Consider the following 25,119-nt stretch of genomic DNA (forward strand, 5'->3'; position numbering starts at 1 on the left):
AGTTAAACAGTTGAATCCAGCCACCTCTGCGCTGTCTCATGCTAGCTGCTGTCCACAGGAGACCAGACTCCCAGCTAACCCAGCTTTCTTGAAGAGGGCTCCAAAAATCACAGGCTCCAGCAGAGAAAACATGAGTTTATTACCAGATGGTGGAGATGGTGGGCCTCAAGTTTGGAAGCTGGGGGATTTAAGGGCTGGATTAGTGCCCCTACAAATGTTGGGTCCCTCAAGATCATGGTTAGGCTCACGGCCATGAAAGAAAAATAAGTTCACAGAGGTGGGGTCTCCAGACAGGAGTAAGGCACACGGTGTGGGTGAGGCTGACATCCCCCTCTTGGTTTCATCCTGGGGCAGGAAGCAGGAGGCTCCCTCTGCAGCCACTGCCTGGTCCAGTCCTCCCAGGCAGGGCTGCCATTGTGCCTCAGCACACGCTAAACACTGAAGGGGCCTGGCCTTGGTACTTCTCATGGACTGTCTTCAGAATGGGTATGAGGTTCTCGAAGGTTGGGCGAAAGGACGCCTCTGTCTCCCAGCAGTTCTTCATGAGATGATAGACCTAGAAGGAAAAACCAGGGCTGGTGGGGGCTGCCCTCTCCACAGCAGGATAGTGGGGTCAGGGAAAGACAAAGGAAGTCTCACCTCACAGGGACATTTGTCGGGCCGTGGCAGCCTCTCCCCTCGTTCCAGCAACTCAGTGAGTCTCAGAACTGTCATCTGACCCTGAGCAATGCCTATGAGCTCAAGGAATTTCTACAGTATAAACAAGACAAGCTCTTTTCAAGAGGCAATGAAAGGCAGGCACGGTGGCTCATGCCTGTAATCCCAGCACTTTGGAAGGCTGAGGTGGGTGGATCACCTGAGGTCAGGAGTTCGAGACCAGCCTGGCCAACATGGTGAAACCCCATCTCTACTAAAAATACAAAAATTAGCTGGGCATAATGGCAGGCACCTGTAATCCCAGCTACTTGGGAGGCTGAGGCAGGAGGATCGTTTGAACCTGGGAGGCGGAGGTTGCAGTGAGCCGAGATTGTGCCATTGCACTCCAGCCTGGGATACAAGTGTGAAACTCCATCTCAAAAAAGAAAAAGAAATCACTCTGCAACTTCATGAAATCGACTGCATGGGTTCCAATCCCACCTCTTACACTTCTCAGCTGTGTGACTTTGAATTTGAGTTCACTTCTCTGGGCCTGTTTTCTCATCCGTAAAATAGGGTAATAACATCTGCCACCTGGGATTACTGTGAACGTTAAACTAATATTCATAGAGTAAGCGTGAGTCAGGTGTTTGCCGTTATTATTACGCCTCACAGCAGATTGTTCTTACCGTCCAGAATTTTTTTTTTGAGACAGTCTCTCACTCTTTCACCCAGGCTGGAGTGCAGTGGCATGATCTCGGCTCACTGCAACCTCCGCCTACCGGGTTCAAGCAATTCTCCCTGCCTCAGCCGCCTGAGTAGCTGGGATTACAGGCACCTGCCACCACGCCCGGCTAATTTTTGTATTTGTAGTAGAGACGGGGTTTCACCATGTTGGCCAGGCTGGTCTCGATCTCCTGACCTCGTGATCTGCCCGCCTCGGCCTCCCAAAGTGCTGGGATTACAGGTGTCAGCCACCGCGCCCGGCCTATGCCTTTCTTTCTTTCCTTTCTTTTCTTTCTCTCTCTCTCCGTCCTGTCCTGTCCTGTCTTAGACGGAGTCTCGCTCTGTCACCCAGCTGGAGTGCAGTGGGGAGATCTCGGCTCACTGCAAGCTCCGCCTCCCGGGTTCATGCCATTCTCCTGCCTCAGTCGCCTGAGTAGCTGGGACTACAGGCGCCCGCCACCACGCCCGGCTAATTTTTTTTGTATTTTTAGTAGAGACGGGTTTCACCGTGTTAGCCAGGTTGGTCTCGATCTCCTGACCTCGTCATCCGCCCGCCTCGGCCTCCCAAAGTGCTGGGATTACAGGCTTGAGCCACCGCGCCTGGCCCAGCCTATGCCTTTCTAATTGCTCTAGCAAACTCCCGGTGGGGCTGCGGGCCTGGCTCTCACCGTGGGGGGGCTCTGGCTGGAGTCACAGTGCGTCAGCAGCTCATACAGGGTCACCCCGAAGGACCAGACATCTGACGCATAGTAGAACTTATACTCCTTCAGGCACTCTGGGGCATACCTAGGGGGAGGGGGGCACTCAGGCCACGGGGGGCTGCACTGAGGGCTTGGGGATCAGACCAGGCTGAAGCCCTCACCTGAGACTGAAGGACCCTCTGGGCTCAGTTGGGACCCACCCTTAAGAGGGCAGCCTGAGCGGGGTGATGTGCTCATTGGCTAGGCCGCTCATTGGCTAGGCCGGGTTAACCCCGCCCACCAGGCCAAGCCGCACTCTATACACCGCCCCTTGCCTCCATAGGCCCCACCCCCGCACGGCTAGGCCCCGCCGCGCTTCACTGGGATCATGCCCTGTCATGATACCCAGCATCCGTCTACTCCACCCTGCCTGTTCCAAGTGACCCCAGCACCCCCTCAGACTGCACCCCGCCTGGTCACCAGAACACGGGGCTGTCCCCATCCTCGCGCACGCGGTAGTACTCGTGGCCTTCGGGCACGGCCTTGGCTAGGCCAAAGTCCCCGATCTTGACCAGCCTGTCGTTGTCCAGCAGCACGTTGCGCGCGGCTAGGTCTCGGTGGATGTAGTGCTGCGCGTGCAGATAGGCCATGCCCTGGGGGCGGGGCAGGGCTCGTGAGTTTCAGTGGGGCGGGGTTCGGCCGGGGGCGGCGGCAGGACCTGAGCAGCCAGGAGGGCTGGGGGACAGTCAGGTCAGGCCGGTGGCTACCCGGCCGCTGGAGAGGGCCGGATGGCACGTGGCACCAAGCAAAAGGAGGCTGAGCCAGAAAGCAGGGACGGGGCTAGACGAGCAAAGCTGGTCAGGAGGGCGAGTTGGGAGGGGCCGAGCCTGCTGTGCGTGGTCCCTTGGGAGGAGGGGGTGTGGCCAAGCAAGCCAAACAGTTCGGAGGTCAGTGCAAGGACAAGAGAGCCTGGGCAAACGAGCAGGGGCGGAGCGTGAGAGCAGACTGCACCGGATCGCTCAGGCCAGCCCAAGCTGAAGAGGAAGGGGCAAGCTCCAGAAGCAGGGGCGGGGCCGACCAACCTCGCAGATCTGCTGGGCGAAGAGCAGCAGCTGGGCCAGCCCGACGCTGTGCCGGGGCAGGTAGTCTCGGAGGCTGCCCAGGGGCACGTACTCCATGACCAGCTGCAGCGACTTCTCGCCTGCCGCGGAGAGGGGCGGCCCCGGTGGGGGACGATAGAGGGCGGGCCGGGGACCGCCCACCTTGAGCCCAGCAGAGCCCCTCCAAGGTCGGGAGGGAAGGCCAAGACCCGCGCACACTAGACCCAGTTCTCAGGTGGGATGGACCCATCCAGAACCCCATTCTCACTTGAGGGGGCTGCTGGTGGCTCCCGTCCATCCTGGCCCCAGCAGGTAGCACCCCCCAGATGGGAAGGAGGCAGCCCAGCCACGCTCACCCAGATGCCAAGAACCGCGTACTGCAGCCTGGGGTTGAGAGTCTCTAATTGGCTAGGCCAGACTGGCCCCGCCCACAAGGCCACACCCACGCTCTAGCCACGCCCCCTCGAGTCTCTAGGACTCGCCCGGTCCCGCCCACCTTGGTCCTCGCAGCAGCCCTTGTACTTGATGATGTGCTCGTGGTAGAGCGTGCGCAGAATGTCAATCTCCTGCTTCCAGCCCGAGCGGTGCTGGGGGCCGCAGTCTGCCTTGAGGGCTTTCACCGCCACCATCTCGCCAGTGCCGTCGTTGGTCGGATCGTAGCAGTACAAGCTGACCTTGCCGAAGTGACCCTGGTCAGGCGCGCACGAGGGTCAGCTCCACCTCCCCAATCCCTACACCACTCCCCAACCCCCGATTTCCCGGGCCACTCCTCCAGGCAGATCCTTTCGGAATACCCCAGGCCCCGCCTACTCCGCTCTATTAAGACTCCTTGGCACCTAGGCCTCCCTCAAAGCAGAGGGTCCCACCCACATCTCCTGAGAATCACCTTAGGTAGGAATTTATCCTCAACCCCCAAACTCCTCCCCGACCAGGCGGGCCTTTTAGCAGCTCAGGCCCGTCCCTCACCTCGCCCAGATCTCGGATCTTTTTCAAGTAGCGCTTGTGGAAAACCGTAGGGTCCGACGCCGGTGAGTCCGGGTTCACAGTCAAGACGTCAGCAAGATCTGGAAGAGCTGCGGTGGGTAAAGGCCTGACCCCGATCCTTTCCCCAGCAGGCCCACACTTGGGAGTCACAAAGCCAGCCACAGCTACCCCAGGATCCGATTCTAGAGGTAAGAAAACTTTTTCCTGCAACAGCTGAAAGAGTCCACTTATTGTACAAAATGATGCAGAGTTGGCTGCATCAAAACTGACACCTGTTTGGGAGGCCGAGGCGGGAAGATCACCTGAGCCCGGGAGTTCAAGACCAGCCTGGACAACATGGTGAAACCCCCTCTCTACAAAAAAGTTAAAAAAAAAATTAGCCAGGTGTGGTGGTGCATGCCTGTGGTCCCAGCTACTCAGGAGGCTGAGGTAGGAGGATTGTTTGAGCCCAGGAGTTTTGAGGCTGCAGTGAGTCTGGGCCACAGAGAGACACTGTCTTTAAAAAAAAAAAAAAAGAAAGAAAGAAAGAAAAAGAAAAAACGGAAAAACCTGACATCTGGAAGTTCCGAGATTGGGTAGAGGGCACAGATATTTCATAGAGAAAAGAGAAAAACTGGCCAGGCATGGTGGCTCACACCTGTAATCCCAGCACTTTGGGAGGCCGAGGCAGGAGGATCCCTAGAGCCCAGGAGTCTCAGGCTGCAGTGAGCCATGATCGTGCCTGTGAATAGCCACCACACTCCTGCCTGGGCAACACAGCAAGACCTAGTCTTTAAAACAAAAAAGAGAAAGAAAAATGTGATATGACCAGTTGAAAATGGCATATTAGGCCGGGCGTGGTGGCTCACGCCTGTAATCCCAACACTTTGGGAGGCTGAGGAGGGTGGATCACCTGAGGTCAGGAGTTTGAGACCAGCCTAGCCAACACAGTGAAACCCCGTCTCTACTAAAAATACAAAAATTAGCTGGGTGTGGTGGTGGACGCCTGTAATCCCAGCTACTCGGGAGGCTGAGGCAGGAGAATTGCTCGAACCCAGGAGGCGGAGGTTGCAGTGGGCCGAGATCGTGCCATTGCACTCCAGCACTCCAGCCTGTGCAACAAGAGCAAAACTCCATCTCAAAAAAAAAAAAAAAAAAAGAAAAAGAAAATAGGTCAGGCGCAGTGGCTCATGCCTGTAATCCCAGCACTTTGGGAGGCCGAGGCGGATGGATCACGAGGTCAAGAGACTGAGACCATCCTGGCCAACATGGTGAATTCCCGTCTCTACTAAAAATACAAAAATTAGCCCGGTGTGGTGGTGGGCGCCTGTAGTCCCAGCTACCCAGGAGGCTGAGGCAGGACAATTACTTGAACCTGGGAGACGGAGGTTGCAGTGAGCCAAGATTGCACCACTGCACTCCAGCCTGGCAACAGAGTGAGACTCCGTCTCAAAAAAAAAGAAAAAAGAGCATATTAATTTTTTAAAGAAAACAATACAAAACTTTTTTAAAAATAAAAAAAAACTGCAATGGTCTAATTCTCTAATCCAAAGAAGTTGTGTCTCTCCCCAGACAAAACATTAAGGAGGCCAGGCGCAGTGGCTCACGCCTGTAATCCCAGCAATTTGGGAGGCTGAAGCAGATAGATCATTTGAGGTCTAGAGTTTGAGACCAGCCTGGCCAACATGGCAAAACCCCACCTCTACTAAAAATACAAAAATTAGCCGGGCATGGTGGCACACGCTTGTAATCCCAGCTACTTGGGAGGCTGAGGTGGGAGGATTGCTTGAACCTGGGAGGTGGAGGTTGCAGTGAGCCAAGATCACGTCACTGCGCTCCAGGCTGGGCGACAGAGCAAGATTCCATTGCAAATAAATAAATAAATACATTAATGAGAGCTCAGGGCAGCCAGGCAGGGCATGCTTATGAACGCCACTGCAAGAAATTGGCACACACCCTGAACCACTGTGCAGAGACCTCTCGTGCGCTATAGGCATACAGCAGGGATCCCAGCCCCGTCCCACTTCCCCAGGGTCCCAGCACTGGGATGGAGCTCACTGTGGGGCTGCAGCCGGGTGAGGTCACGCAGGATGGTGCGGAATGATGGCCTCTGGGTTGGCTCATAGGTCAGACACTGGCTGGTGAGTGTGGCCAGCTCTGGGCAGGAGGGCTCGGGCAGCCGGTGCTGCCTCTGGTAGAAATGCTCCTTCTGTTGGGAAAGGGACCCAGAGGAGTCAACATCCTCCCCTCGCCCCCACCCCTTCCCCAAGAGGCAGAGTCAAGTCCCCAGAGTGGACCGCCAGGTGCCCGCTCTTATCAGTCCCATTATACAGATGAGGCAACTGAGGCTCCACAAAGTGGGAGGACGTGCTCACAGCCGTAGAACCAGGACTGGGACCCAGGTCCAGTGATTATGCAGAGCTGGAGTGTCACAGTCAGCCTCCTGCCCCAAGCTTCCCTCCCGCCCCTCCTGTAGACCACAGCTCCTTAATACACTGAAGCCTCAGCCTTTGCACAGGCCATGCACTCTGCCTAGGCTGCCCTTCCTAGCCAGGCTCGTTGGCATAATTCTACACTTAGATAAAACCTCTTCTGGGGCCGGGCACTGTGGCTCATGCCTGTAATCCCAGCACTTTGGGAGGCCGAGGTGGGCGGATCACCTGAGGTCAGGAGTTTGAGACCAGCCTGACCAATATAACGAAACCCCATCTCTACAAAAAATACAAAAATTAGCCGGGTGTGGTGGCATGCGCCTGTAATCCCGCCTACTCGGGAGGCTGAGACAGGAGAATCGCTTGAACCCAGGAGGCGGAGGTTGCAGTGAGCTGAGATCACGCCATTGCATTCCAGCCTGGGCAACAAGAGTGGAACTTCGTCTCAAAATAAAACCACCACACTCACGAACCTCCTCTGGGAAGCCTTGTCGGACCCCACTGCTGGGTGAGGCGCATCCTCAGCCCTTCTTCCCCACTCTGCAGCCTGGGCATCTCCCATCGCTGCCCTGGTCACTCTGCCTAAAACTGAAATCAAGTCTCTTACTTGCCTTCTGTGTGCCAGGCACAAGTGACTTCCACAAGGACCTAAAAAGGCTGGGACTACATTGAGCCCCAGCGAGTGGCCCACCTGCTGGTAGCCCAGAGAGACTTGAAGTCACGAGGCCAGAAGGGACGCAGCTTTGAGCTCTGATTCTGTCCTCTGGATTTCTTGGAGGGGCCCCCACTGCGGGGGGAGGGCCCAAGGGTCTCCTAGACATACCTCGGAGGGACTGCGGCTCTGCAGAGGGGCCTCTCCGTCAAAGCAGATCTCCAGGAGGGTGGCGCCAAACCCCCACTTGTCCATGGCGGTGCTTAGGCTGTTGGCCCCAACTGGTAGGCATTCGGGGGCCAGCCAGGGGATCCTCTCCACCCGCTCTGGGAGGCCAAGGTCAGAGGTCACCAAGGGTGAAAGGAGCAGGGGAAGCCCCCCACTGTGCCCAGGTCCCCTCGGGTACTCACCCTCCCTGGAGAGGGCGCCCAGGCCCACGCCAGGATCACTCAGCTTGATGAAGGGGCTGGTGCCCTCTGCCAACCCCAGCCGGGCCAGCAGGATGTTCCGGCCACACACATTACCATGAACCAGGTTCTTGTTCTCCTGAGGTGGGCAGGAGAGGGGGTGTGGCCACTCAGGAGGGGCACAGACGCCAACCCCAAACCTGGTCCCCATAGGGACAGCCAATGTGAAAAGGACAACTGTGACTATCACTGGGTTTCTTTCTGTTTTGTTTTTTGGGGGGTTATTTTTTCTTGTTTTTTTTTTTAAGACAGGGTCTCACTCTGTCTCTCAGGTTGGAGTATGGTGGCACGAACATAGCTCACTGCAGCTTCAAACTCCTGGGCTCAAGCCTTCCGAGTAGCGAGAATTACAGGTGCACATCACCACAGCCTAGCTGATTCTTAAATTTTTGGTGGAGATGGGGTCTAGCTATGCTGCTGCCCAGGCTGGGGTGCAGTGGTGTGATCATAGCTTACTACGGCCTCAAATTCCTGAGCTCAGGTGATCCTCCCACCTCAACTTCCTGAGTACCTGGGCCTACAGGTGCAAGTTACCACATTGGCTAATTTTTTTTGTATTTTTAGTAGAGGCAAGGTTTCGCCATACTGGCCAGGCTGGTCTCAAACTCCTGACCTCAGGTGATCTACCCGCCTTGGCCTCCCAAACTGCTGGGATTACAGGTATGAGCCACCACGCCTGGCTATTTGTTTATTTTTAAAAGATGGGGCCAGCTGGGCGTGGTGGCTCACGCCTGGAATCCCAGCACTTTGGGAGGCTGAGGTGGGTGGATCACGAGGTCAGAAGTTCGAGACCAGCCTGACCAACATGGTGAAACCCCATCTCTACTAAAAATACAAAAATTAGCTGGGCGTGATGGCAGGAGCCTATAATCCCAGCTACTTGGGAGGCTGAGGCGGGAGAATCATTTGAACCCGGGAGGCGAAGGTTGCAGTGAGCCAAGATCATGCCATTGCACTCCAGCCTGGGTGACAGGGCGAAACTCCATCTAAAACAAAACAAACAAACAAAAAAGATGGGGTCTCGCCCTGTTGCCCAGGCTGGTCTCGAACTCCGGGGCTCCTGGCCCTCGCTGACCGACCCAGGCCCCACACACAGGCCACACACCAGGTAGCTGAGGGCGCTGGCCAGCTGCTGGGCCACCACCATCTTCCAAGCCATGGGCACATGGCCCCGCTCCCTCCGCAGCCACACATCCAGGGGTCCGTGCTCCACGTACTCTGTCACCATGATATCTGTAAAGACACAGCTGCTCTGGGGCAACCTGCCTGCTTCTGCCCTCTGGATGGCGGGGAATTGGGGGAGACGCCAGGGAGGGACTTGGCATGTGGCTGGGGAGGTGTCAGGGCAGAGGTGTGGGTGGAGTTTGGTCTGGGTTGAAAGTGAGTTTGGGGAGAGAAGAAATGCGGAATGCAGCAGAGGCAGCGGTGGATGAGGGCATTGGGGTCCAGGTGGGATGGGGCACGGAAGAAGTTGAAGTTCAAGAGAGAAAGGTGGGCTGGGCGTAGTGGCTCACGCCTGTAATCCCAGCACTTTGGGAGGCTGAGGCGGGCGGATCACAAGTTCAGGAGTTCGAGACCAGCCTGGTCAATATGGTGAAACCCCAACTCTACTAAAAATACAAAAAAATTACAGTGAAACCCCATCTCTACTAAAAAGACAAAAAAATTAGCCAGGCATGGTGGTGGGCACCGGTAGTCCCAGCTACTTGGGAGGCTGAGGCAGAAGAATGGTGGGAGACGGAGCTTGCAGTGAGCCGAGATCACGTCATTGCACTCCAGCCTGGGCGATAGAGCAAGACTCCATCTCAAAAAAAAAAAAAAAGAAAAAAAAAATTAGCTGGGCATGGTGGCACATGTCTGTAATCCCAGCTATTCGGGAGGCTGAGGCAGGAGAATTGCTTGAACCCGGGAGGCGGAGGTTGCAGTGAGCCGAGATCACGCCACTGTATTCCAGCCTGGGTGACACAGTGAGACTCCGTCTCAAAAAAATTAAAAAAAAAAAAGAGATAAAGGTGGCAGGGTACAGTGGCTCATGCCTGCAATCCTGTCACTTTGGGAGGCTGAGGCAGGAAGATCCCTTGAGCCCAGGAGTTTGAGATCAGCCTAAGCAACATAGTGAGACCCCACCTCTACAAAAAAATTTTTAAAAATCAGCCGGGTGTGACAGCACACGCTTGTCATCCCAGGTGCTCAAGAGGCTGAGGCGGAAGGATCGCTTGAGCCCGGGAGGTCGAGGCTTCAGTGAGCCATGACAGCACCACTGCATTGCAGCCGGGGCAACAGAGGGAGACCCTAGTCTCACAAAAAAAGAGATAAAGGTGAGCCTACAAAGTGGGCAACTAGGGATTGGGGGGATGGGCATGGATAAGCAGAGGCTAGGGGCTTGAGGTTGGGGTATAGGAGATGTTTGGGTACCAGAGTAGTCAGAGGGATGTTGGTCAGGGTGTCGGCCAGGGTCCAGGGGAAAGTGGGGGAGATGCACACACACACACAGGGGGGTTGAGGGATGGGTGGGTCTAGGGTTGTTCTGTACAAGGGCTTTATTTTTTATTTATTTATTATATTTTTTGAGACAGAGTCTCGCCCTGTCGCCCAGGCTGGAGTGCAGTGGTACAATCATGGCTCACTGCAGCCTTGAACTCCTGGGCTCAAGTAATCCTCCCATTTCAGCCTCACAAGTAGCTAGGACTACAGGCATAGGTCACCATGCCTGGCCCTGATTTTTTAATTTTTTGTAAAGATAGGGTCTGGACATGTTACCCAGGCTGGTCTTGAACTCCTGGGTTTAAGCGATCCTCCCACCTCTGCCTCCCAAAGTGCTGGGATAGGTGTGAGCCACCACACCTAGCCTATACAAGGAGTTTTGAGCTACCTGCAGAGGAAAGGAAGAGGTGGGGTTAGGCAGGGTTGGATGTGCAGGGGCTGAGGTCTAGGAGAATCAGCACACATCAGCGCTGGAGTCTGCGTGAGGCCATAGTGCTGATGGGGCCAGGGGCAGATGGGGGCTGGACTGTAGAGGTTGTTTGGGAGGTTGATGGAAATGGGGATGTAGTTGGGAATCAGGGTGGGGGTTGAGACAGAGGGCAGGTGAGGGTCGACGTGTTGGGATGTAAGTTATGGGCTGGAATATCGTTAGGGGTTGGGGTCTAGGTTGAAGGTCAAGGTGTAGCCCGGGATCAGAGTACAGGTGAGAGTCGAGAAATAGGCATAGGTTGGGGTGTAGGTCGAGGGTTGGGGTACAGATCAGGGAGTGGGTATAAGTCAGGGGTGGCCTGCCAAAGGGGGATGGGTATGGCGGGACCCACTCACTTTCAGGGCCGCGCACACAGACGCCATGCACGAAGGCCAGGTGCATGTGGGAGACCTGGCTCATGAGGCTGGCTGTCTCGTAGAAGGCCTGTGGGGACCGGGCAGGTCAGGTGGCTGCAAAGCCGAGCCCTCCCATCCCACCTCCTCCACGGACACACCCCTCCCATCCCACCTCCTCCACGGACACACCCCTCCCATCCCACCTCCTCCACAGACACACCCCTCCCATCCCACCTCCTCCGGCCACCTCCTCCACAGACACACCCCCAGGCCTGGCCCTGCCCACTCACCAGGGCGATGTCATGGTGACTAGGGTCCAGCACTTTGAGCACCACTCGTAGCTCCTGCCCACGGTCCCTGCCAGGCACGAGGGGGTCCTCGTCATCCATCTTGCCCTCCTCAGGGTCCCCGCTGCCCTCCACTCGCAGGCGGCCCTCATACACGTTGGTCCTTGTGCCCTGGCCCAAGTGGGACAGCTGCGGGATCATGTGGCACAGAATACGGCCATGGTGAAAGTTAGCAGCTGATCTCCCAGGGCCCCCAGCACCCACATCCCCAGGGGCCCTGCCCTTGCCCCGGGCCCCTTCCCTGCACCCACCTGGGTGATCTCCTTCTGGTCAACCCGGTGGAAGCTGAGCTGGCTGAGGTTGAGTGTCCTGGGGCTGGCCCGAGCCCCCCGCATGATGATGAGATTGGAGGTTTCTGGGGGCAGGCATCAAGTCATGGAGGGCGGGCCTGGGGGAGAGATGCCACATCCCACCCAGAGGTCCCCCTATCGTCGTACCTCCTGGTTGGGGCAGGCAACAGCGACGCAGAGAGAAGCAGTCATCCCCGGCCCTCAGCAAGCAGCCCTGCAAGGCAGCCCCAAGTTCCCGAACGCTGGGGAAGGACCGGCCCCAGCCCTCCAGCACGAAGGCCCCGTCCTGCTGCTCAATGGGGAACTTTCGGAGCCGCAAGCTCTGCATGCCGTCTGGTGCCTGGCGGGAGGTGGCAGAGGTGGGAGCAGTAAGCAGGGGACCAGGCAGGGAACGTATCCAGCCCCAGCCCCAGCCCCCAGCCCTGGGCTCACCTGGCTACGCTGGGCCACTGTGAGGATCAGGCGGTAGGGGTGGCTGGTGCTCCAGTGAATGAGGTACAGGCCGTCCTCGGGCCGCAGCTTGGCCTGCACAAATGGCTCCCTGGAAGGGGGTCCAGGGGGACTATCAGGCCACCTGGGGCCACTGCTGGACCCATACCCGGGAACAATGACACTCATTACCTACTTAGAGGGCACACACACAGCTAGGACAAGTGTCAGACACAGCCACTCTTGTGGGGACACTAACTCTGGACACACAGCCACTTACATGGAGACACAATGCAGCAGCAGGCACACACCTGCTTTTTTGTTTATTTGTTTGTATTTTTTAGACGGAGTTTCCCTCGTCACCCAGGCTGGAATGCAATGGCGTGATCTCAGCTTATTGCAACCTCTGCCCACCTGGGTTCAAGCAATTCTCTTGCCTCAACCTCCCGAGTAGCTGGGATTACAGGTCCCTGCCACCATGCCCAGCTAATTTTTATATTTTTAGTACAGAGGGGGTTTCACCATGTTAGCCAGCCTGGTCTCAAATTCCTGACCTCAGCTGATCTGCCAGCCTCAGCCTCCCAAAGTGCTGGGATTACAGGCATGAGCCACTGTGCCCGGCTACCTGATCACTCTTTTTTTTTTTTTTTTTTTTTTTTGAGACAGGGTCTTGCTCTGTTGCCCAGGCTGGAGTGCAGCGGTGCAATCTTGGCTCACTTCAGCCTGGACCTCCCAGGCTCAAGAGATTCTCCCACCTCAGCCTCCTGAGGAGCCAGGATTACAGGTGTGCCCAGCTAATTTTTGTGTTTTCAGTAGTTAAAAGACCTTACTACATTGCCCAGGCTGCTCTTGAACTCCTGGGCTCAAGTGATTCTCCCACCTCGGCCTCCTAAAGTGCTGGGATTACAGGTGTGAGCCACCACACCCAGCCTACTCCTACTCTTGTACTTGACGCCAGACGGGCCCTGACAAGGTGACACACACTCCAAGATAGGAAACAGCCATCAGGAGCCGGATGGGCACACACCCAGCCATGACCATCGCCACTCACAAGGGTGACACACGGTGGATGGCCAATCACACAAGCAAAGGACAACGATCCCAGACACAACTAATCACCCAATATGACAGGGCAACATAGGGGCCAGGGCATCCCAGACACAGAGGTGACACAAACATGCACTATAAAGTGTCATGGTCACATAGGTCCAGACACCTACATGTGCAGTGGCTGACACACGTGGTCCCCAAACACCTGTCTGTACGGGGGCAGCACACATATAGCCTTGACAGCAGGCACGGCCACAGGCCTCACAAGGTGAAATGGCCACTTCCCCCTCCCCTGGCATCACAGGTAGGACAAGGGACAGAGAGTCACAGGGCCAGTGACCAGACAAGGAGACAGTCACAAATCACGACTTGGCAGCACACAGGACAGCCACACACTCCCCTGCACCTGATGATGACATAAGTACCGACAACTTCACGCCCTCAGGCCCACAAGTCACACACAGGACCCCGCTGAGACGGTGACTCACAAGTTACCAGCACAGGCAGCCGCCTGCAGAGGTGGAAGCATCCAACATACGCCTGAATGGTCACCAGCGTCAGGGTAACACACAGTCCCATGAAAATCACCAGTTCTGTGCAATGACAACCTCAACACACAATGACAGTCATGGCCGGGCGTGGTGGCTCATGCCTGTAATACCAGCACTTTGGGAGGCCGAGGTGGGTGGATCACCTGAGGTCAGGAGTTCAAGACTAGGTTGGCCAATCTGATGAAACCCCATCTCTACAAAAATACAAAAATTAGCCTGGCATGGTGGCAAGTGCCTGTAGTCCCAGGTAGTCAGTTGGGAGGCTGAGGCAGGAGAATCGCTTGAACCCGGGAGGCGGAGGCTGCAGTGAGCTGAGATCACGCCACTGCACTCCAGTTTGGGCGACAAAAAATAAAAAAAAAATAAGGCATGCACCTACACACACACCCTGCACAGCCCCTAGGGCTCACAGTCTAGTTGGCACCCTTGGCGGTGGCCCCCAGCGCCCCCCACCCAGCACTCACAGCAGGGGTCCGTGGATCCCATCCCGGATGCTCATCACCAGCCGTGGGGGAGCCACCTCGTGGCACAGGTAGTGGCTGGAGTCGGCCGTCAGGCGGAAATAGCCGTCCACCAGCGACACGAAGGACAGCGCCGCAGCCCGGGAAGGCAAGCTCAGCTCCTGCCAGCCAGGGGCGCATCAGGTGGGTGTCCTCCCAGGCCATGATGGACCCTAGCCCAGCCCCTACCCTGGGCCTCACCAGGCACTTGTTGTCCTGCCGGTGGATGCTGACACAGTGCTCTTTCAGCACCACGTGGGTGATGTCCCGGAAGTCGCAGAAGTAGGCCCACAGTGGCTCCCGCGGCCTGTCTGCCAGCTGGCCGACTGCCTTGTGAGCCTTGGCCTTCTTCCCAAACAGGCTGGCTTGGGGGTTCCTGCCACTGCTGCCACTAGAACCCTGAACACCCAGCAAGTGGGGCAGAGGATGGAGAGGGCAATGCCCGTTTATACCTCCTGCACTTTCCCCTGGGGAGAGACAGGAGCCAGAAGGGCCAGGCACCAACCTAGGTTGACCTCCCAAGTCCCAGTGTCACAGGTGGGATGGGGACCCACCCCAAAAACATACACATGCTGGAAGCTGGTCCCTTAGGGAAGGCAGAGAGAAGAATCCTGACCCCCTCACACCCAGGTGCCAGTCCCCAGATGAAGGGGTTCCCTGGAGGTGCAGACCCCAGAAATAAGGTCCCCAGGGGGTAAGCAGATGGAGGACCTTCTCCAAGAAACTGGCCCTAGTGGACAGGTGCCCCAGAGCCATGTGGGGAGAGGGCTCAGGTCAGCCACCCTCAGAGGCTAGGGCCAAGGATGAACACAGAAACCCACCCCAGCCCAACCTGAACCCCCAGGGCGGAAGGGGCGCCTTGCTCACCTCCTCCTTGTTCACCTCCTCCTCTACTGGCCACCACTGGATGCCACCAGTGCCTGTCACCAGCACCTCGTGGGTTGGGGGCCCAGCAGCAGACTCAGGGCCAGGGTCTGTAGGGGCCACCCCACTGTCCCGGATGTAGCAGGGCTCCCCCTCGGCCTGGGCCAGCAGCCTCAGGTGGCACACGGGCACACGCTCTGTGCCGAAGCGGGGTGCCAGCCGCTCGAGTGTGGCTAGGTATTTGACCATGACCATCTGCTGGGAGAGTCGGCCCGGCTGGAAGTCCCGCAGGAACCTGCGGAAGACGTTCCGAAGGCGCAGCCGGGTCAGGGCGCTGTGCTGCCGGATATGCCGACGGAAGGAGCGCGGGATGCAGTCCTTGAAGCTGGGGGGAAACACAGTGAGGGGCTGGTCAGGGACCTGGGTTGCAGGCCCAGCTGGGTGACACAGGGCAAGTGGCTTAACCTCTTTGAGCCTCAGCTGCCTCATCTGGAAAACAGGCACACTAGCCAGGTGTGGTGACTTGAGCCTGTAGTCTCAGCTACTTGGGAAGCCAAGGCGGAAGGATCGCTTGAGGTCAGGAGTTCGAGACCAGCCTGGCCAACATGATGAAACTCAGTCTGTCTCTACTAAAAATACAAAAATTAGCTGGGCTTGATGGTGGGCACCTGTAATCCCAGCTACTCAGGAGGCTGAGGAAGGAGAATCTCTTGAACCTGGGACGCAGAGGTTGCAGTGAGCCGAGATTGCGCCACTGCACTCCAGCCTAAGTGACAGAGAGAGACTCCGGCTCAGAAAAAAAAAAAAAAGTAGAGGCACGGCAATATGCAAAGTCTACCCTGGCTCCCAGATGCTCAGGACACTTCCCCCTGCCTACACAGCGTCGCCACCCCATTCCCAGACACCTGGTCTTCTTGGCCACCTCCTGCAGGGGGATGCCATGGCGGAGAGCGAGGTGACAGAGGTGCAGAAAGGCCATGCCCAGGCTCTCATTCTTAAAGTGGTGGATCTCCTCCTCGCTCGACAGCTCCCACAGTGATGCCACGTCATTCACAAACTCATGCTTGCCCTGGGAACAGGAAATTGAGCAGAAAGGGAGGTGTGAGAATACATTCCTCTCTAGCCCAGAGGTATCCAATCTTCTGGCTACCCTGGACCACACTGGAAGAAGTGTCTTGGGCCCTACATAAAATACACTAACACTAATGATAGCTGATGAGCTAAAAAAAAAAAATATATCGCAAGCCGGGCATGGTGGCTCATGCCTATAATCCCAGCACTTTGGGAGGCCGAGGCGGGCGGGTCACCTGAGGTCAGGAGTTTGAGACAAGCCTGACCAACATGGAGAAAACTCGCCTGTACTAAAAATACAAAATTAGCCGGGTGTGGTGGCGCATGCCTGTAATCCCAGCTACTCGGGAGGCTGAGGCAGGAGAATCACTTGAACCCGGGAGGCAGAGGTTGCAGTGAGCTGAGATCATGACATTGCACTCCAGCCTGAGCAACAAGAATGAAACTCTGTCTCAAAAAAAAAAAAAAAAAAATCGCAGCAAAATCTCAGAATATTTTAAGATAGTTTAGGAATTTGTGTCGGGCTTCATTCAAAGCTGTCCTGGGCACCATGCAGTCCGCAGGCCAGGGGTTGGACAAGCTTACTCTAGCCAGAGAACTCTAATTTCCTGCGTCTTACCACCTTGAGGAGGGGAGAGACCACCATTTACTGGAAAGGCCAAATACACAGCATACACCCCTCCTTTTGTCAATCTTGTGCCTGTGGCAGACATTACTAATCAATCACAGCACTCTTTCCCCTTCAACCTGAACTCTTGGCTGGGCATGGTGGCTCACACCTGTAATCCCACAATTTAGGAGGCTGAGGCAGGTGAATCACTTGAGGTCAGGAGTTTGAGACCAGCGTGGCCAACATAGTGAAACCCCGTCTTTACTAAAAATAGAAAAATTAGCCGGGGGTGGTGGCGGGCTTCTGTAATCTCAGTTACTTGGGAGGCTGAGGTGGAAGAATCGCTTCAACCTGGGAGGTGGAGGTTGCAGTGAGCTGAGATCACGCCACTACACTCCAGCCTGGGCCACAGAGCAAGACTCCATTTCAAAAAAAAAGATCGGCCAGGTGCGGTGGCTCACGCCTGTAATCCCAGCACTTTGGGAGGCCGAGACGGGCGGATCACGAGGTCAGGAGATGGAGACCATCCTAGCTAACACTGTGAAACCCTGTCTCCACTAAAAATACAAAAAATTAGCCAGGCATGGTGGCGGGCGCCTGTAGTCCCAGCTACTTGGGAGGCTGAGGCAGGAAAATGACTTGAACCCAGGAGGCGGAGCTTGCAGTGAGCCGAGATCACACCACTGCACTTCAGCCTGGGTGACAGAGCGAGACTCCGTCTCAAAAAAAAAAAAAAAAAAAGATCCCCAGATGGCATGAGTTGACTATTAGCTATATTGAATCAGGGAGGGAAATGGGGGCTCCTCAACTGCCCCTAAGTCTCCCACAAATAGTCTTGCCACCACAGCCCTGCTCATACCTGCTCAAAGAGGTACTCAAATGAGGCTGGGTCCAGGAGTTGCATCCCCTGTGCTGTCTGATCTGAGGATGCCTCGGTTCCTGGGGGCCCACAACGGTACACAGCCGGTTCCCGAGGATTCATGCCATGCCAGTTCCGAAAATAAAACCTGCAGGAAGGAGGGACGCAGCTGGGGCTTAGCACAGAGTCAGACCAGCTTCAGCACAGGAGGGGACGAGCTTTGCAAAGGTCTCCACCCACCTTATGCGGAAATATAGCATCAGGCTTGCGTCTCTGGGGATCTCTAGGATGTGGTTTGGGGGCAACCAGACTTGGGCCTGAGCATCGAAGAGGGCAAAGAGATTGAAGCAAGGAGGAGTGATACCTGGATCAGGTGAGAAACGAGGTCAGGAGTCACGTCATTTGCTACCGTCAGCCCCAAAGACCCCCCAGACCCAATGTCTGCCTTCACACTCCCTCTGAGGCCCCCTCCCCCACCTGCAGCTTCAGTCTCACGTTGCCCCGGGGCAGAGGACAGTGCGTATGTTGCCCATGCTGTGGCCTCACAGGAGGACTACATTTCCCAGCCTCCCTTGCAGCTAGGATGGGGCCAATTGCACTGGTTTCTGGCCAAAGGGCTGGGTACATTTCCAAGCCTGGAAATAAATTCTCTTGCCACCTTCACCACCTGAGGTATGATGAAGGCTTCTTGTGCCAGATGGTGAAGCTATAAGACAGAGGTGAACCATCCAACCTGTACTTGATTTTAAGTAAAACTTTTTTTTTTTTTTTTTTGAGATGGAGTCTTGCTGTCGCCCAGGCTGGAGAGCAGTGACGCGATCTTGGCTCGCTACAACTTCCGCCTCCTGGGTTCAAGTGATTCTCCTGTCTCAGCCTCCTGAGTTGCTGGGATTACAGGTGTGCGCCACCACCCCCGGCTAGTTCTTATATTTTTAGAAGAGACGAGGTTTCGCCATGTTGGCCAGGCTGGTCTCAAACTCCTGACCTCAGGTGATCTGCCCACCTTGGCCTCCCAAAGTGCTGAGATTACAGGCATGAGCCACTGTGCTCGGCCGATTTTAGGTAAACCTTGATTAAGATTTGGGGGGATTGCTTATTCCTGCAGCAAAACTAATCCTAGCCTGACCCACATAACTCTACAAACTGCTGCAATTGTCTGGCATCTCCCTGAACTCCAGCCCCAAAGAAACATCCAGTCACCTCCTGGCTGTCTCCCCCTGGACATCACAGGCCCCCGCTTAGATATGCCTTGTTCCAAACAACATATCTTATCTGTGGTTGGCAAACTCCAACCTTCCCTTCCTCTGCCCATTTTTTTTAAGGGTCAGAGTCTTTCTTTACCACCCAGGTTGCAGTGCAGTGGTGCAATCCTAGCTCACTGCAGCCTCAACCTCCAGGGCTCAAGCGATCCTCCCACCTCAATCTCTGGAGTTGATGGGATTATGGCTATGAGCCAGGGTGTGTGGCTTCTGCCCAGTTCTTCAAACCAGGAACTTGGTCCTTATCTTCAACCTCTCCCACCTGCTCCAAAACAGATCAGTCACCAAGACCTGCTCTTCCTGCACCCTCCATGTCCTGGGGCTCCATCCATCACCTTCAAATGCAAACCTCAACCCCAATCCAGTCTCCAGACTTGCTGTAATTTCCCACACCAGCTACCCAGGGCATCTTTCTTTCTATTGATGTCATTTAAAAATTGTACCTGTCGGCCGGGCGCAGTGGCTCATGCCTATAATCCCAGCACTTTGGGAGGCTGAGGTGGGCGGACCACGAGGTCAGGAGATCGAGACCATCTTGGCTAACATGGTGAAACCCCGTCTCTACTAAAAAATACAAAAAATTAGCCAGGCATGGTGGCGGATGCCTGTAGTCCCAGCTACTCGGCAGGCTGAGGCAAGAGAATGGTGTGAATTCAGGAGGTGGAGCTTGCAGTGAGCCAAGATTGCACCACTGCACTCCAGCCTGGGTGACAGAGCGAAACTCTGTTTCAAAAAAAAAATAAAAATTGTATCTGTCAGCTGGGTGCAGTGGCTCACGCCTGTAATCCCAGTACTCTGGGAGGCCGAGGCAGGCGGATCACGAGATCAGGACTTCAAGACCAGCCTGGCCAATATGGTGAAACCACATCTCTACTAAAAAATACAAAAATTAGCCAAGCGTGGTGGCGCACACGTGTAGTCCCAGCTACTCAGGAGGCTGAGGCAGGAGAATCGCTTGAACGCAGGAGGTGGAGGTTACAGTGCGCTGAGATCGCGCCACTGCATTCCAGCCTGGGCAACAGAGTAAGACTCCATCTCAAAAAAAAAACAAAAAAACAAAATTGCATCTGTGCGGCAGGCATGCTGGCTCATGCCTGTAATCCCAGCACTTTGAGAGGCTGAGGTGGACAGATCATCTGAGGTCAGGAGTTCAAGACCAGCCTGGCCAATATGGTGAAACCCCCGTCTCTACTAAAAATAACAAAAATTAGGCCAAGTGCAGTGGCTCATGCCTGTAATTCCAGCACTTCGGGAGGCTGAGGTGGACAGATCACCTGAGGTCAGGAGTTCGAGACCAGCGTGGCCAGCATGGTGAAATCCCGTCTCTATTAAAAAAAAAAAAATAGCTGGACCTGGTGGCATGCGCCTGTAATTCCAGCTACTCGGGAGGCTGAGGCAGGAGAATTGCTTGAACCCGGGAGGCAGAGGTTGCAGTGAGCCAAGATCGTGCCACTGAGCTCCAGCCTGGGCAGCAGAGTGAGATCTAAAAAAAAAAAATTGGCTGGCCATGGTGGGGTGCGCCTTTAGTCCCAGCTACTTGGGAGGTTGATGCAGGACAATCACTTGAACCCGGGAGGTGGAGGGTGCAGTGAGCCGAGATTGTGCCACTGCACTCCAGCCTGGCGACACAGCAAGACTGTCTCAAAAAAAAAAAAAAAAAAAAGGTATCTGGCTGGGTGCAGTGGCCCATGCCTATAGTCCCAGCACTTTCAGAAGCTGAGGCAGGTGAAGCACTTCAGGTCAGGAGTTTGAGACCAGCCTGGCCACCATAGCAAAACCTCGTCTCTACTAAAAATACAAAAATTAGCTGGGTGTGGGGGTGAGCACCTGTAATCGCAGCTACTCAGCAGGCTGAGGCAAGAGAATTGCTTGAACCTGGAGGCAGAGGTTGCAGTGAGCCGAGATCACGCCACTGCGCTCCAGCCTGGGTGAAAGAGTGAGGCTCTGTCTAAAAAAAAATAATAAAATAAAATAAATAATTTTATCTAAGCCTGGGTATGGTGGCTCACATCTGTAATCCCAGCACTTTGGGAGGCTAAGGCGGGAGAATCACTTGAACCTAGGAGTTCAAGACCAGCCTAAGCAACATAGTGAGATCCCTCATCTCTAAAAAAACTAAAAATAAAATAAATTAGCCAGGTGTGGCTGGAGTGCAGTGGTGTGATCATGGCTCACTGCACCCTCGACTTACTGGGCTAAAGCAATCCTCTTGCCTCAGCCTCCCAAGGAGCTGGGACTACAGGCACACGCCACCATGCCCAGCTGATTTTTGTAGTTTTTGTAGAGAAGGGGTCTCACCATGTTGTCCAGGCTGGTCTCAAACTCCTAGGCTCAAGCGATCCTCCCACCTCAGCCTCCTGAGTAGCTGGGAGGCTGAGTAGCTCAGCCTCCAAAGTGCTGGGATTACAGGCATAAGCCAGTGTGCTCTGCCCTGAAGTAGTGTTTATAATTTTCATATCCTCTACAATCTAGCCTTAAATGTTATGAACTGTGGCTGGGCGCAGTGGCTCACACCTGTAATCCCAGCACTTTGGGAGGCTGAGGGAGGCGGATCACCTGAGGTCGGGAGTTCGAGACCAGCCTGACCAAAATGGAGAAACCCCATCTCTACTAAAAATACAAAATTAGCTGGGCGTGGTGGCGCATGCCTGTAATCCCAGCTACTCGGGAGGCTGAGGCAGGAGAATTGAACCTGGGAGGTGGAGGTTGCGGTGAGCTGAGATCGTGCTATTGCACTCCAACCTGGGCAACAGGAGCGAAACTCTGTCTCAAAAAAAAAAAAATGTTATCAACTGTAAATGTGTGGTATTATACTGCAGACGTCCCTCTGCAATGTGCTTTTTCAGGCTACGAGAGGTTATAAAGCTCCATGCAGAATGACATGAGTAATTCTGGTTAAATTCCTTTTCCCGGCTGCGCAGTAGTCCAGTATTCAACCAGACTGCAATTTACTTAGGCAGTCTCTTATTGAGGGACTTTGCAATGGTCTCCCCTTTTCCATATGATAAACAAGGCGGCTCTAAACATTCTCATAAGTGTCCCTGGGAGCACATGAGCTGACTGTTTATAGAGTGACTGTCACTGTCCAGGAGTAGAACTATATGGCCTCAGGGAAGATGTTTCTGGGTTTTTTTTTTTTTTTGAGACGGAGTCTCGCTCTGTCGCCCAGGCTGGAGTGTGGTGGCTCGATCTCCGCTCACCGCAAGCTCTGCCTCCTGAGTTCACGCCATTCTCCTGCCTCAGCCTCCCGAGTAGCTGGGACTACAGGCGCCCGCCACCATGCCCAGCTAATTTGTTTGTATTTTTTTTAGTAGAGACGGGGTTTCACCGTGTTAGCCAGGACGGTCGCAATCTCCTGACCTCGTGATTCGCCCACCTCGGCCTCCCAAAGTGCTGGGATTACAGGCGTGAGCCACGGCGCCCGGCCTGGGTTTTTTTTTTTTTTGAAACAGGATCTTGCTCTGACATATAGGCTGGAATGCAGTGGTGCAATCATGGCTCAGTGCAGCCATGACCTCCCTGGCTCAAGCGGTCCTCCTGCCTCAGTCTCCTGAGTAGCTGGGAAATATAGGAACACACCACCACACCCAGCTATATATATATATATATATGTATATATATATATATATATATATATATATATATATATATTTTTTTTTTTTTTTTTGAGACAGCATCTTGCTCTGTCACCTAGGCTGAAGGGCAGTGGCATGATCACTGTAGCTTCAACCTCCCGGGCTCAAGTGATCCTCCCACCTCAGCCTCCTGAGTAGCTGGGACTACAGGTGCACACCAGCACACAGCACACCTGGCTAATTTTTTGTATTTTTAGTAGAGACGGGGTTTCGCCCTGTTGCCCAGGCTGATCTTGAACTCCTAGGCTCAAGTGATCCTCCACGCTTAGCCTCCAAAACTGCTGGGATTACAGGCGTGAGCCACTGCATCCAGCTTTGACTGTGTTATCAAATCACTCTCCAAAGTCACACCATGGAATTATACTGCTCCTCTGTGAAGGGAGGATACCTCCCTGTGAAACAATATATATATTTTTTAGATGGAGTCACCCAGACTGGAGTGCAATGTTGCAATCTTGGTTCACTGCAACTTCCGCCTTTCAGGTTCAAGTGATTCTCCTGTCTCAGCCTCCCGAGTAGCTGGGACTACAGGCATGTGCCACCATGCCCAGCTAATTTTTTGTATTTTTTGTATTTTTTTTTTTTTTGGATGGAGTTTTTGCTCTTGTTGCCCAGGCTGGAGTGCAGTGGCGCGATCTCGGCTCACTGTAACCTCCACCCCCTGGGTTCAAGCGATTCTCCTGCCTCAGCCTCCTGAGTAGCTGGGATTACAGGCGCCCACCACCACGCCTGGCTAATTTTTTGTATTTTCAGTAGAGATGGGGTTTCATCATGTTGACCAGGCTGGTCTCCAACTCCTGACCTCAAGTGATCCACCCGCCTTGGCCTCCCTAAGTGCAAGGATTACAGGTGTGAGCTACGGCACCTGGCCAATGTTTCATATTTTTGTTTTTTGAGACCGAGTCTCACTCTGTCACCCAGGCTGGAGTGCAGTGGTGCGATCTCGGCTCACTGCAACCTCCGCCTCCCAGGTTTAAGTGATTCTCCTGCCTCAGTCTCCCGAGTAGCTGGAATGTGCGTCACCATGCCCAGCTAATTTTTGTATTTTTAGTAGAGACGGGGTTTCACCATGTTGGCCATGCTGGTCTCAAACTCCTAACCTCAAGTGATCTGCCCGCCTCAGCCTCCCAAAGTGCTGGGATTACAGGTGTGACCCACTGTGCCTGGCTTGAGACAACTTCTTAAAGAACCAGTCAAAAATAAAAAATAAAAATAAAAGAACTAGTCAGACTGCTTCACTCTCTGGCTTAAACCTTCCATGGCTCCCCATTGCTCCCGGAGAATGCCCAACCCCTTGACCCTTGATTCTGAGTACCCCCACCCTGGCTTTTGCCTGCTATGCCCCAATTTCAATTGTTACTTCCCCTTCCAAACTCTCAAAATTGATACCCCAGTCACCCTGAAGGTCTTTCGCTTCCTCAAACAGATCAAGCTCTCCGGGCCTCCATGCATGCTGTTCCCTCTGCTGAGCGTGTTTCACATCACCCCGCACACCTGTCTGAATCCTTTAAGAATCAGTCATGGGGGCGGGCACAGTGGCTCACACCTGTAATACCAGCACTTTGGGAGGCTGAGGTGTGCGGATCACGAGGTCAGGAGATCGAGACCATCCTGGCTAGCACAGTGAAACCCTGTCTCTAGTAAAAATACAAAAAATTAGCCAGGCGTGGTGGCGGGTGCCTATAGTCCCAGCTGCTCGGGAGGCTGAGGCAGGAGAATGGCGTGAACCCGGAAGGTGGAGCTTGCAGTGAGCTGAGATCGCGCCACTGCACTCCAGCCTGGGCGACAGAGCGAGACTCTGTCTCAAACAAAACAACAAAACAAAACAAAGAATTAGCCATGGCCAGGCTCGAGGGTGCACACCTGTAATCCCAACACTTTGGGAGTCTGAGGCAGGCGGATCACTTGAGGTCAGGAGTTCGAGACCAGCCTGGCCAACATGGTTAAAACCCCCGTCTCTACTGAAAATACAAAAATTAGCCAGATGTGGTGGTGGGCGCCTGTAATCCCAGCTACTCAGGAGGCTGAGGCAGGAGAATCACTTGAACCCAGGAGGCGGAGGTTGCAGTGAGCCGAGATCACACCACTGCACTCCAGCCTGGGTGACAGAGCGAGACTCCGTCTCAAAAAAAAAAAAAAAAAAAAAAAAAAAAAGCCTGGCACGGTGGCTCACACCTGTAATCCCAGCACTTTGAGAGGCCGAGGCAGGGGGAACAGCATGCATGTTCAAGACCAGCCTGACCAACATGGTGAAACCCTGTCTCTACTAAAAATACAAAAATCAGCTGGGTGTGGTGGCAGGCGCCTGTAATCCCAGCTACTCAGGAGGCTGAGGCAGGAGGATCGCTAGAACCCGGGAGGCGGAGGTTGCAGTGAGCCGAGATTGTGCCATTGCACTCCAGCTTTGGGGACTGAGTGAGACTTCGTCTCAAAAAAAAAAAAAAAAAAAATCAGTCATGGCCAGGCGCAATGGCTCATGCCTCCCAACACTTTGGGAAGCCAAGGCGGGTGGATGGCTTGAGCCCAGGAGTTTGAGACCAGCATGAGGCAACATGCAAAAAATACAAAAATTATCCGGGTGTGGTGACATGTGCCTGTAGCCCCAGCTATTCGGGAGACTGAGGCAGGAGAATCACTTGAGCCTGGCAGTTAGAGGCTGCAATGCGTCATGATTGCACCACTGCATTTC

At 54.7% G+C, this 25,119-nt stretch overlaps 1 protein-coding gene across 10 annotated transcripts in view; it reads right to left on the reverse strand.

Moving 5' to 3' along the window:
* Nucleotides 1-120: 120 nt before the first annotated feature.
* Nucleotides 121-25,119, reverse strand: part of TYK2 (tyrosine kinase 2) — a 30,999-nt gene continuing 6,000 nt past the window's right edge. For 3 of the 10 annotated variants that reach the window (XM_008961851.5, XM_034944336.3, XM_063599866.1), the window contains 22 exons: nt 17,777-17,900; nt 17,537-17,684; nt 15,902-16,065; nt 15,000-15,381; nt 14,334-14,531; nt 14,097-14,254; nt 12,035-12,143; nt 11,750-11,942; nt 11,564-11,667; nt 11,256-11,441; nt 10,966-11,053; nt 8,762-8,889; nt 7,600-7,735; nt 7,361-7,515; nt 6,164-6,314; nt 4,109-4,215; nt 3,639-3,831; nt 3,125-3,243; nt 2,523-2,695; nt 2,031-2,148; nt 640-750; nt 121-556 (listed from right to left, as the gene is read on the reverse strand). In XM_008961851.5, coding sequence (XP_008960099.3) covers nt 422-556; nt 640-750; nt 2,031-2,148; nt 2,523-2,695; nt 3,125-3,243; nt 3,639-3,831; nt 4,109-4,215; nt 6,164-6,314; nt 7,361-7,515; nt 7,600-7,735; nt 8,762-8,889; nt 10,966-11,053; nt 11,256-11,441; nt 11,564-11,667; nt 11,750-11,942; nt 12,035-12,143; nt 14,097-14,254; nt 14,334-14,531; nt 15,000-15,381; nt 15,902-16,065; nt 17,537-17,684; nt 17,777-17,900 — 3,380 coding nt within the window. In that variant the 3' untranslated portion in view covers nt 121-421. The other 7 variants (XM_014342469.5, XM_057300594.2, XM_063599865.1 and 4 more) reach the window with 6 other exon arrangements.

The sequence above is a fragment of the Pan paniscus genome, chromosome 20, assembly GCF_029289425.2.
Source record: "Pan paniscus chromosome 20, NHGRI_mPanPan1-v2.0_pri, whole genome shotgun sequence".
Lineage (NCBI taxonomy): Eukaryota > Metazoa > Chordata > Mammalia > Primates > Hominidae > Pan > Pan paniscus.